General features: G+C 39.5%; 1 protein-coding gene across 1 annotated transcript in view; it reads left to right on the forward strand.

The window, feature by feature from the left end:
- The first annotated feature begins 4283 nt into the window (after positions 1-4283).
- Pcd (pterin-4a-carbinolamine dehydratase) overlaps positions 4284-13447 on the forward strand; it is a 50162-nt gene continuing 40998 nt past the window's right edge. The window contains exons 1-2 of the mRNA XM_090412585.1: positions 4284-4663; positions 4887-4997. Of these exons, the coding sequence (XP_090268711.1) occupies positions 4911-4997 (87 nt within the window). The 5' untranslated portion in view covers positions 4284-4663; positions 4887-4910. The remainder of the gene's footprint in view (positions 4664-4886; positions 4998-13447) is intronic.

The following is a 13447-nucleotide window of genomic DNA, read 5'->3' on the forward strand; positions in this document are numbered from 1 at the left end:
TTGTAATCTCCAATTGGAGAACCATTTTTCTAATATTTGGATATTTTCTTGGAGTTTTTTGGTGACTAGGTTTGTGCGAAGAGATCTGATTAGTATTGCTGTGTCATCAGCCAAGATAGATGACATTGGATAAATAAAGGCAAGGTATGACAGATATTGTGAGAATGTCGATATGATGTTTAGGGCCTCCCTCGATGAGTCTAAGGACTCCCTGGAGTCGCCCGTAATAATAGTAATAAATATCGAGAACAGAATTGGAGCCACTAATGATCCTTGCGGAACATCAGCCAGAATGGGGCACATAAATCTGTTGCTGAGGTATGATTGGATCAACTGTACCATCTGTACCGGGATGTTAATGGCTATGAGCTTGTGGAGCAGACCATAATGCCACACCTTATGGAAGGCCTTGGCCATATCCAGAAAGACAACTCCGGTAAGTTAATGCCAATTGTATGTAGCCAATGTCATCTATCTAATATATTGAGTTAGTCTATGGATCTGTTGAGTGGTGCTATGATGTTGACAGAATCCAAATTGTTCATATGGGAGGTTATTCAGTTTATTTACTATGGATTGGAGTCTGGTGAGGATGACCCTTTTGGCAATCTTTCCCAGGTTTGAAATCAGGCTAATGGGACGATAATTTTGCGGTAGATGTGGGTCTTTGCCTGGTTTATGAATGGAGGTTATATAAGCAGTTTACCACGTGGAAGAGAAATATCGGAATCTAATAATCATGTTGATTATGTTGGTAGAGTGCACTGGCTCTGCAGGGTAGTAACTTAATAACTTTATTGGTGATGCCACCTGGACCAGGAACTTTTTTTTTGTTGTTAACATTCTTAATGATCTCGTAGATATCTGCTGGTGAAGTACGGTCTATTTGATTAGTACATACATCAGGAAGTTTTAGTACATGTCTCACCTGACGATGAATTTTATACAAGTGGTTGAAATTTAAGTTTTTATACATAGGTCGACGCTGCCCTTCTAAATTTTTTGGAATGGTTTTTGCCTTCTCTGCATCCGTGTGCACAAGGCCCAGGTCCGATTGTAGAGGGGGAAGAAATTTGTTTTTGTTTCTGAGATTCCTCAAGAGTCCCCAAATAGAGTGATCAGCAGGTGAAGAAAGAAGCCTTATCCTCCCATAATCGATCCCTGTGGGTTTTGAGGGCATCTCTCACAGCTTCATTTAATCTGTTAAGAATTCTTCTGTTTGAGGCGCGCGAGTATTGTGAAACCTTTTTCTAGCTTTATATCAGGTTCATAATATCCTCCAGTAACCGATTTGTTGTGAAGTGAGTTGTGTAAGAGGTGACTGCCATTATGACCGCATTGATTTGCTGAGTAAAATTTTTGAATGATGTTTCAATTTCTTGCTTTGACCTTTTAGGAGGAACAGGGCCAATGAACTCTGGGAGTGCTTTTGCTAATTTTTCCCAGGATGTGAATGAGTGTGAGGGGGGAGACAGGTTGTGTTGCGTTATCAGCGATAAAATCACTGGATCATGGTCTGATGACAGCTCGTTTAATGTTCTTAAATTATATTGAAATTTAACATATTGCAGGATGGTTATATCCAAGATGTCAGCAGTGCCACTCAGGCTATGATGAGTAGGTTTAGTGGGCCTGCCACGACCGCGCAATTGAATCTTGTGTAGCAGGCGAGGATGCGTCCATTGTTGTTTGTGATTCTACAATTCCACGCCGGGTGTTTGAAGTTTAAGTCCACAGCAATAATAATGGGTTCTCTAGCATCTAGGATAACATCTAGATCTGTGTGCGGTAGTGTTTTTTGGGGTGAAAATTTATGCAGCATACATCTGTATGCTGCATAAATTTATTGGGGGGGGGTTGTTCACTGCATGGTGTTGGATATAATTTTTAAAGAAGACTGCAGAGCCACCACCTCTGTAATTTGGCCTCTCAGTTCTGTAGATGTCATATCCCCTAATTTTGGGTTGCCCGATGGCCTCATATGTGTCTCACTTATCAAAAAAACATCTGGCTGAAGTGTCTCTGAGTGAACTCAGAATGCTAATGGCCTCAAACACAAGATGATGGAGCTCCATCATCTTGTGTTTGAGGGTATCAGCATTCCACATTACGATCTGTAAAGAGTCTGGAGTTAGTTTATTCTTGTTCATCAATAAGTGCTGACAGGATTGATCGAGTTTCATATAGAAATCTTTTTTTTAGCAGCTGGTGAAGAATTGGACCTGCTGAAATCCTGTAGCATATTTGCCAGCGAGGCAGTAATGACAGTTATCAGGTTTGACTGCGCTGCTGATTCATTTGATTCTGTTCCTTCGTTGTCGTTTTGGGACGGCCACGTCTGCATAAGTTCTTGCCTACCGTTGGTAATTTGTTCTCTTAGGAGCCTCAAACTGCAGCTGTGGGACTTCTGTCACATATTGTTGAGACTGTAGTCCCAGAGTTGTAGGTGTTCGTGAGCTGATAGAGGCAAGTGATTGTCTATTTGTTTCGGACCGTCTGTTGTTCGGATTGAACACATCCTTTATAGTTAGCTGGCGAGGGGCACCACAGTTTGCACAAACTAGCTGGGTGGTTTTTTGGCTTTGTGCAGGTGTGAGTCGAGTGTCTCTTGGCACATTTCAGGAATTTATACTTTGCCTTGCAGAGTCTCTGAGCATGGCCAAATCTTTGACACCTGTGGCATTGTCCAGTTGAAGCTTTCTTCCTCAGAGGCTCTGGGGATGATTCGGAGTCCACAGACTGATCTTAGGTCATAAATATTTTTATAAGCTTTATGGATCTCCACTAAAACCAGAGGCATAGGGTTTTGTCAGCTCTAGTCATCCTACTGACCTTAATAGGTGGCAGGTCTTGGTGGTGGAGGTCCACCTCTATTTCATCTGTAGTTACATCCTCTGTAACATCTCAGAGGACCACCTTCAGATTCCGCTCCAAGCCGAGACAGTATGCATGTCATTGAGTATTACTTGAATCTAACTCTTTGGTCAGCTTTCTATAGTCCATTACGGTCAGGCTGGATTTTGATGGCATCATCCATGTTCTTAGCAGAGATACTGTATTTGTAAGTTTGCCATGGTGGACCGTAAGTGTGTCCATTTTTTTCTTTTCCCGGAGGACGATCAGTGGCACCCTTTCTTTGGGGATTCCGAGGGATCGGAACTGGGAGTGTCACTTTCCATACCTGAATCCATGGGAGGTTCTGCGTTGGTGGTTTTGTGCTTCTTGCACGCACGGACCTCTTCAAAGTCTAGGGGAGTGGAAATTATCAAATCCAGCTTCTCCTTCATCTGGACAGTGTCTTCTCCCTCCTCAACTTCTCCTGGTAAGGAGTAGAAATTAAAGATGCCAGGCCATTTGCGTTCGACTTTTCTTACAATCTTTTTGAGAATGCTGAGCGCCTGCCCTTTGTTGAACGAGTCAATGTAAGCGTTATCTTCTTCCTAGCAGATGGTGATGATAACACTACAGTAGTTAATAAGCTGTTATTTCTAATTGTCTCCGTAGCGCAATTGGAAGAACGACAGTACATTACGCCCTTCGATTGGAAAAGGCCTGATTTCGATTCCCGTCGTGACGGGAGGAATATGGGCTTTTTCAATTGAAGGTGAGTTAGCCGATCTCATACGGTGGTAGCAGGGATTTTCTCCCGGAAAATCGGGTTTTTCATCCCGCATGAAGACAAATCGGCCCTTCTGAACACACGCAATTTACAGACAAAAAAAAATACTAGCTGTGGTGGTGGCCAGCAGATGGCGCTGACTTTGATGATTGGTAGTAGCGTTTCGATAGTGGTGGAGACGGAGAGTTGTACAGTGGGTGTTCTCTCGCGATGAGTTTTCGGACTCCTTGGAAGTATCACGAATACTACTACTACTAATAATATATAAGCCAATAATGGCGATTCTAACGAAGGTGTGTAACGGAAGCAAAAATTAGGCCTAGCAAATCGTCCTCGTTGCAATTAGTTTTCTGGAGTAAAGTACTTACGTAGAGTAACCAGAACTGTACATCAGATAACAATACTACCTCGATCATTCTATGCACCACACAAACTCGAAAAAAAAAAAAAAAAACCTGAAATAGACGAATACTGATCAAATTCACCCACAATTCATAATCGTCGCAATTCACCACTCAAATTCGCCATCTTTTCTAACCACTACAACGAGCTGCAACTACATCAATTATTAATTGTGCTTGTTTCTATCAGATGACACGTGACAGAACACATCGCAAAAAATTAAACAGGCCAGCTGCACTTAACTCAGTTCAGAGTTAGGTGCGTTGTACTGTATCACTTACTATACTATGTGCTTCGGTGTTGTAATTTCTTATTATTATACAAACGCCTCCTAGAGGTGTTTGTATAATATCTGTTTAATTGCGACTTAAATATATGTTATATTAAATTACTTATGTTTTCGCTATGAAACTGACTCATGTAACTTTACCTTTTAAAACATTTACGATAGTTTTAATACTTAGGTTATTGGAATAATTTTATATTAAAATCACCAAAAATGTCTTGAAATATTACTAACACTTTCCGTTATTCGAATTAATGTGTTGTTTCCTGAGGTCAAAATATGTACCGGGTTTGCTTTCTGGGAAACCGAGAACTCTAGCTGGCAAGAAAATGTTTCGCTTTAATTCATGTTTGAAGGTAATTTTCGTTTATGAAGACTCGAGCTCAAACATAACTTTCACTTAAAAAAAGAAGTTTGCAATGAAATAAATTTAGTTCACGTTAACTGTTTTCACTTTACTTTTCAAAACGAGTGTTTCAGTTGCCTGAGAAAAGAGCTAGATATTTAGTTACGAAAGTTAAGTAGATTAAGTATTTTAGATTTAGGTAAACCAACGTTTATCGAGTTCTTTCATCATAGGGATTGAGGTGAAGGTCAGTGGCAATGTATATAAGATTGAAGGTCGTTGTTGCAGATTGCGTCTTGCTGTCTCGTCAAGTGACACTGTTCAGAAAATCGGTTGTTAGAATGGTGAGTTCCATTTTTTTTTTTTTTTAATTAAATCTGTTTCAGTGTATATATTTAAATGTGTATATGACAGTTTTAATTTTTAAAAAAATTAATTTTTTAGTCTCCTTTATTCATCGAGTAGCTATATAAAATGCATTCTGTGTGACGTTTTTCATATCAACAGGTGAACTATTTTTGTATTGGATCAACATGGAATATTGAGACCCGCGATTGGCTGACATATGTTCTACCATTATGGACTGGACCTGTATTTTTTTCTCCCATTGTCGGATCTGTAAAAGATGTAAAACGCAGATGCGCGTTTTTCATCTTTTACAGTTGATGTAATGATTTATGCTAATCATATTTCAGTTGTGTTGTATTTGGAAACCACTTTTACCTATCCTTAAGTGAAAGTCATTTAGGATTTTATTATTATTCAGCACCTACATGGAGTCCCAAGACTTATTGTGGGGCTCGTCTTAGACAACACAAAATCTATCATACCACTCCTTAAACTCATTCAACATTTGTGCTCTCGCCACCCAATCAGGCAATGCATTTCATGATTCAGTCACCCTCCATGCAAGGAAATCACTCCTCACTCTTTTGCTCATGACTTCCTTTCACAACTTCTAGGGACAGTCCCCTTATTCTACTGTACAGAACTTCCAGTATCAACTTTGTAGCTACCTCTCACCAGTTTATATGTCTGCTATATCCAATCTTGTATTTACCAAACCTTGTAGTCCATGTTCCCTCAGTCTGTCCTTATAACTGATATTGTACTGTTCTGATATTATTTTTATCTGTCTTTGCATTCTTACCAAGGTTAATTTATACACTTCAAATCTGAGTGACCAAATCAGAACAGAATAGTCTGGGTGGTCTGATTAGGACTTTATACAATGGATTAGAATTCTATCTCTCCTGGTCAGCATCCTTCTCACTACTGCAGCAATCCTCTGGGTTATTTTCATCACATTTGTAATGTGTTCCCCTAACATCAAGTTTCTATCAGTAATCACTCTAGGGCGCTTTGTCTCTTTCACTTTCTCTAGTACAGTTTCTCCAAAAGAGTATGCAGCCTCCTGTCAATGTATTCCAAACTTTGACTCTACATATATCATTGTTGAATTAAACTGAAACCCCATTAATTTGCCTATCTCTTCACCTTATTCAAATACTCCTGAAATGCTACCACATCTGCACTGTTACTAAAGACTCTTTCCAACTTCAACCATCTACAATCAGCTGAATTATCCCATGCCATCCATTGATATAAAGATTAAACATTACATGTCCCACTTATAACCTTCTGCTTCCTTGATATTGCTCCCTCATACACAACTATGTTACAGCCAATCCCCAAATCCAATTCACAGACCTGACATCTAAGCTCACGTGCTGTCATTTAAATATTGCTATCAGCCTGTCAAATGCCTTCTGTGTGAGAGAGAGAGAAAAAAAAAAGAAAAAGTGTATGCCTTTTCCTCATCAACTGCTCTTATTACTGTTCCTTAACAAATCCATGCTGACTCTTACAGATAATGTTATCCTCATCTGCCCAATGCTGTATATGATTTCTTACTAATTTTTCCAAAATCCTAACTGCTGAAAGAATACAAGCTAGCATTTGTATTCCTTCAGCAGTTCACATTCCCTCAAAATTCCCACGGTGAAATCCCATTCAATCCTCTTGTGATTCTTTACTTTGAACCCTCCCCATCACTCTAGTATTAAAACCTACTTCTCCAGGATGAAGTACTCCAATAAATGTATACGGCAGAATGATATGCAGACTTTAGGGAGACAGTTGAGTGTATGAATGTGTATAATATGCCCGGGGAAAGTACGAAGGACAACAAATCAGAATGGGATAGTTAGTATAAGGCATCAAAATATGGGTGGGACTAACGGGCCTCTGCATTTCATGTATACTAATGCCAGGAGTATTAGGAACAAGAAGGAAGAATTTTTGGCTCTTCCAAGCCACAGGTTATTGGCATTAGTGAAACATGGCTGACAGAAGATGATATAGCTAGTGGGATTGAATGTGAGCGGTATAGTGTGTTCAGGACAGACAGGGAGAATAAAATGGGGGGAGGAGTGTTATTGATGATAGCTGATGAACTGCAGCCAAGGAGAATAGAAGTTGAACTGCAGGATAAAGAAAAGAGCACATTTGAGGCTATTTGGTGTGAGATTGAGGCTAGCAGAACAAAATATACAATTGGGTGCTGGCTATAGACCAGGTGATGGAATACATGGTGGAGATAGTATGCATAAGCAAATAGAAGCAATGAGTGGAAGGAGGGTAATTATTATGGGGGATTTCAACTATGGTTACATTGATTGGAAGGAGGAGAGGACACATGGGAGGAAGGAATTGGATTTTATGCAGTTATTAAGCGATAACTATATGCGACAGCATGTAATGGAAAATACTAGGGGTCAGAGAGTGCTTGACCTAGTAATTGCATCTGAGAATTTGGCTATAACGAATATGACCACGTTGCCACCAATTGGTGAGAGTGAGCATAGGGTCTTGACTTGGGAGGTGGCTAAATGTGTGGAATTTTCAATTAGGACAGGGTGCATGTGGAATTACTGGGCTAGTAAGTATGACAAGCTTAGGAGTTTGCTTGGTTCAGTTCCATGGCATGTAAAACTGCAAGGGCTGGATGTTGATAGTGCATTGGAGGTGGTTAAGGAGTGTTTGCAGGAGGCAATGGCTGACTGTATACCTAAAGTTCGAATAGTTAATCAAGTAGGGGTTAAATGGATGAATAACACCATTAAGCTTGAGCTGCCAAAAAAAAGAAACAACCGTGGAATGAATTTAAGGAGAACGGTGACCTGCAGGCACATGAACGGTATAAAGTGCAGGCCAGAAGGGTAACGAGTGTACTAAGTAAAGCAAAAGCGGATTATGAAAGAAAATTAGACTAAAGAGAATCCCAAACAGTTTTTTCGATATGTTGCAAGTATAAGAAAAAATGTATACGACAGAATGATTTTAAATAATGCCGATGGTTGAGAGGTAACCGAATCAGTTGATATAGTGGAATTACTGAGCGAGTACTTTGCAAGAGTATATTATCCAGGTGGTGACATTGCAGAAATGAAGGAACCAACAGCATATATGGGAATGGTTGTGAATGAAGTGGAGGTGAATAGTCTATTACAAAACCTCAATGTCAATACATCTGTGGGATTGGATGGTATACCAGCTCATGTCGTACGTGAAGTGGCTAAAGAATTGTCAGTGCCCTTGACCATTTTGTTTAATTTGAGTCTCGGGTCTCTGTTAGTCCCGAGGGGGTGGAAAGAGGGGAAAATAGTTCCACTGCATAAAGGAGGTTCCAATACTGCTGTTATATATTACCGACTGATCAGCATATCAGGAATTGTTGTCAAGATCTTGGAGAAAATACTCGAGGAGAATACAGGATTGGATAGATGAAAATGGGATACTGTATGGGGGTCAGCATGGTTTTGTGAAGGGTAGATCATGCCTTAGTAACTTGCTCAAGTTTTATAACACAGTGACGACCGAACTGGATAAGTGTAATGGGTTTACAGTGATCCTACTGGACCTTACTAAGGCCTTTGACAGGATACCACATGGAATTCTAATCAGTAAACTGCAGCATATGGGGATGGATATAGGGTTGGTGAGATGGATAGGAGGGTGGTTTATTCAGGAGTAGAGTCCAAAAGATGGCTTGTGCTAGTCATGTGCCGCAAAGTTCTGTTCATGGACCACTACTGTTTAATTTTTTCATTAACAATATAGGAAAGGATCTGAGAGGAACTGTTCATTTGTTTGCTGATGATGCAAACTTGAGTATTGCAATAGTGAATGAACAGGATCTCAAAATTTTGCAGGATGATTTGGATAGTTTGGAGGGCTGGGCTAAGGAGAATGGATGTCAATTTAATGTGGCAAAATGTAAGGTTATGCATTTTGGAGTGAAAAGATTAGCAGCAGTATGCCACATTGGTTGAACTGTACTCCAGGAGATTGACGAGGCCAGGAATTTGGGAGTGTTGGTGGATAGGGAGTTGGAGTTTAGGGGGCACATCGCAAAAGTGGCTAAATTACCTCATCAAATCACTTGGTTGCTGAAAAATACTTTGATGAGTAGAGACAAACAGGTTATTGTTCCTCTGTATCTAGCCTTGTTAAGACCCCACCTAGACTACCGTGCCCAAATTTGGGCACCAGGGTTTCTTCTTGATGGGGAAGAGGTGGAGAGGATCCAGAGACGAGTGACCAAGATGATAGTCTATGGAATGAACCTTATGAGTAACTGGTTGAAGATTTGTGGGTTATGGAAACTTATTGATAGGTGGAAAAGGGGTGATATGATTGAGAAATTCAAATTATTGAGCGGTTTTTACAAAATTAATTCAGAGGAAATTTTTCAGAACTGGTGTGGTGGTGGTGGAAGAACTAGGGGCCATCCATGGAAGCTGGGCAAGAGTGTAGTTAGCAAGGGTGTTAGAGCTAGGTTTTTATTTGGAAAGTGGTGAATGAGTGGAATAAGCTGCCAGAGTCTGTTGTGGATACCATGACTGTGAATGAGTTCAAGGCGAGGTATGATAGATACCGTGTGAATGTTGAATAGTTGTTCTTGACATAATCTTAGGGCCTCCCTTGATGAGTCTAAGGACTCCTTGGAGTTGCCCGTACTACTACTAATAATAAAGTGATCATTAAAGAGCTCTGTTTAATGTCCTCTACATTTCCTGATAATTCAAAAGAGAAAGAAAAATTAATACCCAGCCATTAAAGTCATTAACTTTTTTTAATGGCTGGGTATTAATTTTTGAAAGCAAGCATATTAACAGTGCTGATTGTCTAATAAGTATAACAGAGTATTGTTGATGGTGCTTTAATATTGTAACCTAATTTACATGCATTACATTCTTTTATTATTATTATCCTAAGACCACCATATATTATTCTGTTTGTAGTATGATTAGGTTATTAATCATACTACAAACAGGATACTACACCTTAAAGGAAGACAGATGGTGTGAAGAATATCTAGATCTTATAAGAATATCTGTAGGGACAAAAAATATGTGTTGACAATGTTGTTTTAATTATGAAAACAACTAAGAGAATAACAAACACTCATCTAGGAGGTTCCTTTGTCATACACACACAGCTCATCATATCTTGCCTTTAAACATATTCAAATTCTCTGAAGACACAACACTCTCAAGCAAGACATTCCAATCATTCACAAATCTGTATGTAAAAAATCTGCTTTTCGCTCCGTTGTTCATACCCTCCTCATACAGCTTCCTGGGATGACCTCTTGTTCTCTCTTGATCTCCTACCATTTTATGAAAAACCTCTTCAACATTGATCTTATAACAATCCCTTATGAACTTGTATGTCTCTAACATATCACCCCCTCCTATCCACTAGATTTTGTAAATTGCACCTTCTTAACCATTCCTCATGTTCATAATGTTCCAGAGATCAGAAACTACCTTAGTCAGTTGCAGCTGAACCCTTTTCAACATATCCTTGTCCTTTTGAAAGCCAGGTGACCAAATCAGTACACAGTAGTCCATATGTGGCCTAATCAAGGCCTTATACAATGATGTTTTTTTTTTTTTTTTCTGTCTATCTATTGAAAGAATTCCCTAGAATTCTTTTTGGCTTCATTAGCTAACTGCTGCTGCTCACACTTCACTTTTGCTATCCTTACCAATCACCCTCCTTGCCTGTTTTTGTGATCAGGAATACATTTAGACATTGCTTCTACTAGATAGTTCTTAAATATCACCCAAGCAGCATTGATATCCTTTACAGCTAACTCCTCATTCCATGCTACACCTGCAAGCTTCTCACAATCACCTTGTAGTTCAATATATACCCTTTCCTCACATTGCTGGCAACCATAATCACTTCATCATCACTCTTAGCAACTGGAAGGTGATTTGGCTTCATTTATAATAAATATAATTTATAATTTGCTGGCCTAGTTGGCCGGGTGGTTAGCGTATCCGTGCTCCAGCCAAAAGGTTTCAGATTTGAATCCCGACGTGGGTATGGATGTTTGTGATAATCTGTGAAAATACTAGTTCGGCAACTGGTGTCGTTGTAGATGATGATGGCGTTGGTAGTTGCGATTTGTCGTAGTTGTAGAGTAGGTGCCCTCCCTCGATGAGTCTTTGGACTCCCTGGAGGGGTCACGTAATATTAACATCCTCTGATGAGATGATCAAATCCAAGACCCTCAATCCTCATGTGTCCTCTGTTACATACTGCCTGAGGTAGTTGTCCCTCAAAAACTCAACTCATTTTCTTTACTTCCAGTTGTTATCTCATCATCTCAGTCTGTATTGCCATAATTAAAATTGCCCATAATGATCACCCTTTTCTTGTTTACTTGGCTAATTTATATATTTCATGGTCACTCATCCTACCATGTCTTTCCATCAACTTTGTTCTTGTGCCTCCCTTGCACATTCCTCATATGTCAGATGTATCCAGTTTTTAAGGTTGCTGCTCCAAGTAATTCTCTGCATTCCTCTTTTCCTCTACCATTCCTTTCTTCCAGAACTGCTTTCTCTAGACTGTCATGTCTTAGTAAATGTCTGAAATATTTGGACTTTCTTCTTTTGATAGTTGTAAGACCTTTTTTTTCTTCTCTTGTCATTTGTAGAAATTCTGCATTCATTTTCTTCTGAGTGTCCATGATACCTTCATAATTCTTCTTAAAATCCACATATCAAAATCTTTAATTTTATTTTCTGATTCCTTTTAATATTGTTCATATCTCAGCTCCATACAATGGTATTGACCATATATATAGCATTTTGCCAACCTTATCTTCATTTTTATGCTCAGATCTCTAGATGTCAGGACATTTTTCATTGTGTTGAATTCCTTTCTAGCTATTTCAATTCTTCTTTTCTTTCTCTTGTCCTTCTTCCATCGTCTATTATTAAGGTGTTGAGATATGTAAATTTGTCTACTTGCTGAATAGGTATACCATCTATTTTTATATTATTTTAGGTGTTGTCTTTTTCCTGGTTGTTGCCATTGTCTTGGTTTTCTTGGGATTAAAAAGCAAACCATATTCCTCACTCATAATTCTTGTTGATTAGATTTTCTAGATATTTATTTTCTGCCAACAAAACTGTATCATCAGCATATCTTAGATTGTTTATGTTCCTTCCTCCTATTGTGACACTCCTTTTATGTTTTCAGCTCTCTTGTATATTTCTTCAGTGTATAAATTAGAATATTGTGGATAGTATATATCCTTGTCATACACCTCTTTCACCTCTTTTGATAAGGATGTATACTATCCACAATATTCTAATTTATACACTGAAAGAAATATACAAGAGAGTTGAAAACATAAAAGGAGTGTCACAATAGGAGGAAAGAACATAAACAATCTAAGCTATCTAGTCCAAAGAATTGTAAATTCTTTAGACTTCTCATTGTCAACTCTTATTGCTGCTGTTTGCTCCCATTCTGATTTTATTGTGGCACCTGATCAGTTTCAAATGGTTGATTGAATCAAAAGCTTTGGTGTAATCTACAAAGCATATACACTATCGGATCAAAAGTATCCAGACACCTATTCAAAACTGTTATCAGACTTTCCCTGCGACACACTTTCCAGTAGTGGACATTAATATGGGGTAGGTCCACCCTTTGCTTTTATGACAGCTCTAACTCTGCCAGGGAGACTTTCTACCAGGTGTTGGAATGTCTCTGGAGGAATGACAGCCCATTCTTCCTGAAGAGCTGTAGCCAGAGCAGTTTGTGATGTGGGTCGTTGGGGTCTGGAGCAAAGTCGGCATTCTAATTCATCCCAAAGGTGTTCTATGGGATTCAGGTCAGGGCTCTGGGCCGGCCAGTCCACTTCTGGAAAGTTATTGTCCACAAACCATTCCCTCACAGACTTTGCTTTATGGCAGGTAGCATTGTCATGCTGACACAGACAATAGTCATCAACCAAATTGATCTTTTACCATAGACAGTACATGATGGGTCAAAATGTCCTTGTATCCTTTCGCTTTAGATTTCCGTGTAGTGTTATAAGAGGGCCAAGTCCTTTCCATGAACACCCCCCCCACACACACATACACTGTAACACTACCTCCTCCAAATTTCACTGTTGGCACTACATGCGTTTGCAGGAATTGTTCTCCAGGCACTTGCCAGACCTTCCCATCGGGCTGCCACATGGTAAAGCGTGATTCATCACTCCAAATCATACGTTTCCAGTTGTCCACTGTTCAGTGGCATTGCTCTTTACACCACTGCAGGTGGTGCTTATCGTTCACAGGAGAAATGTTGGGTTATGGGCAGCTTCTTGACCATGGAACCCCATTCCTCTTAACTCTTGACACACACAGTCATGGTGCTGGCTGGACAGTTAGTAGCATTGTGGAACTCCCAGGTGATTGTTTCGCTCGATACCTGG

This window comes from Typopeltis vanoorti, chromosome 23 (assembly GCF_054136105.1).
Source record: "Typopeltis vanoorti isolate ZY-2024b chromosome 23, IOZ_Tvanoo_1.0, whole genome shotgun sequence".
Classification (NCBI taxonomy): domain Eukaryota; kingdom Metazoa; phylum Arthropoda; class Arachnida; order Uropygi; family Thelyphonidae; genus Typopeltis; species Typopeltis vanoorti.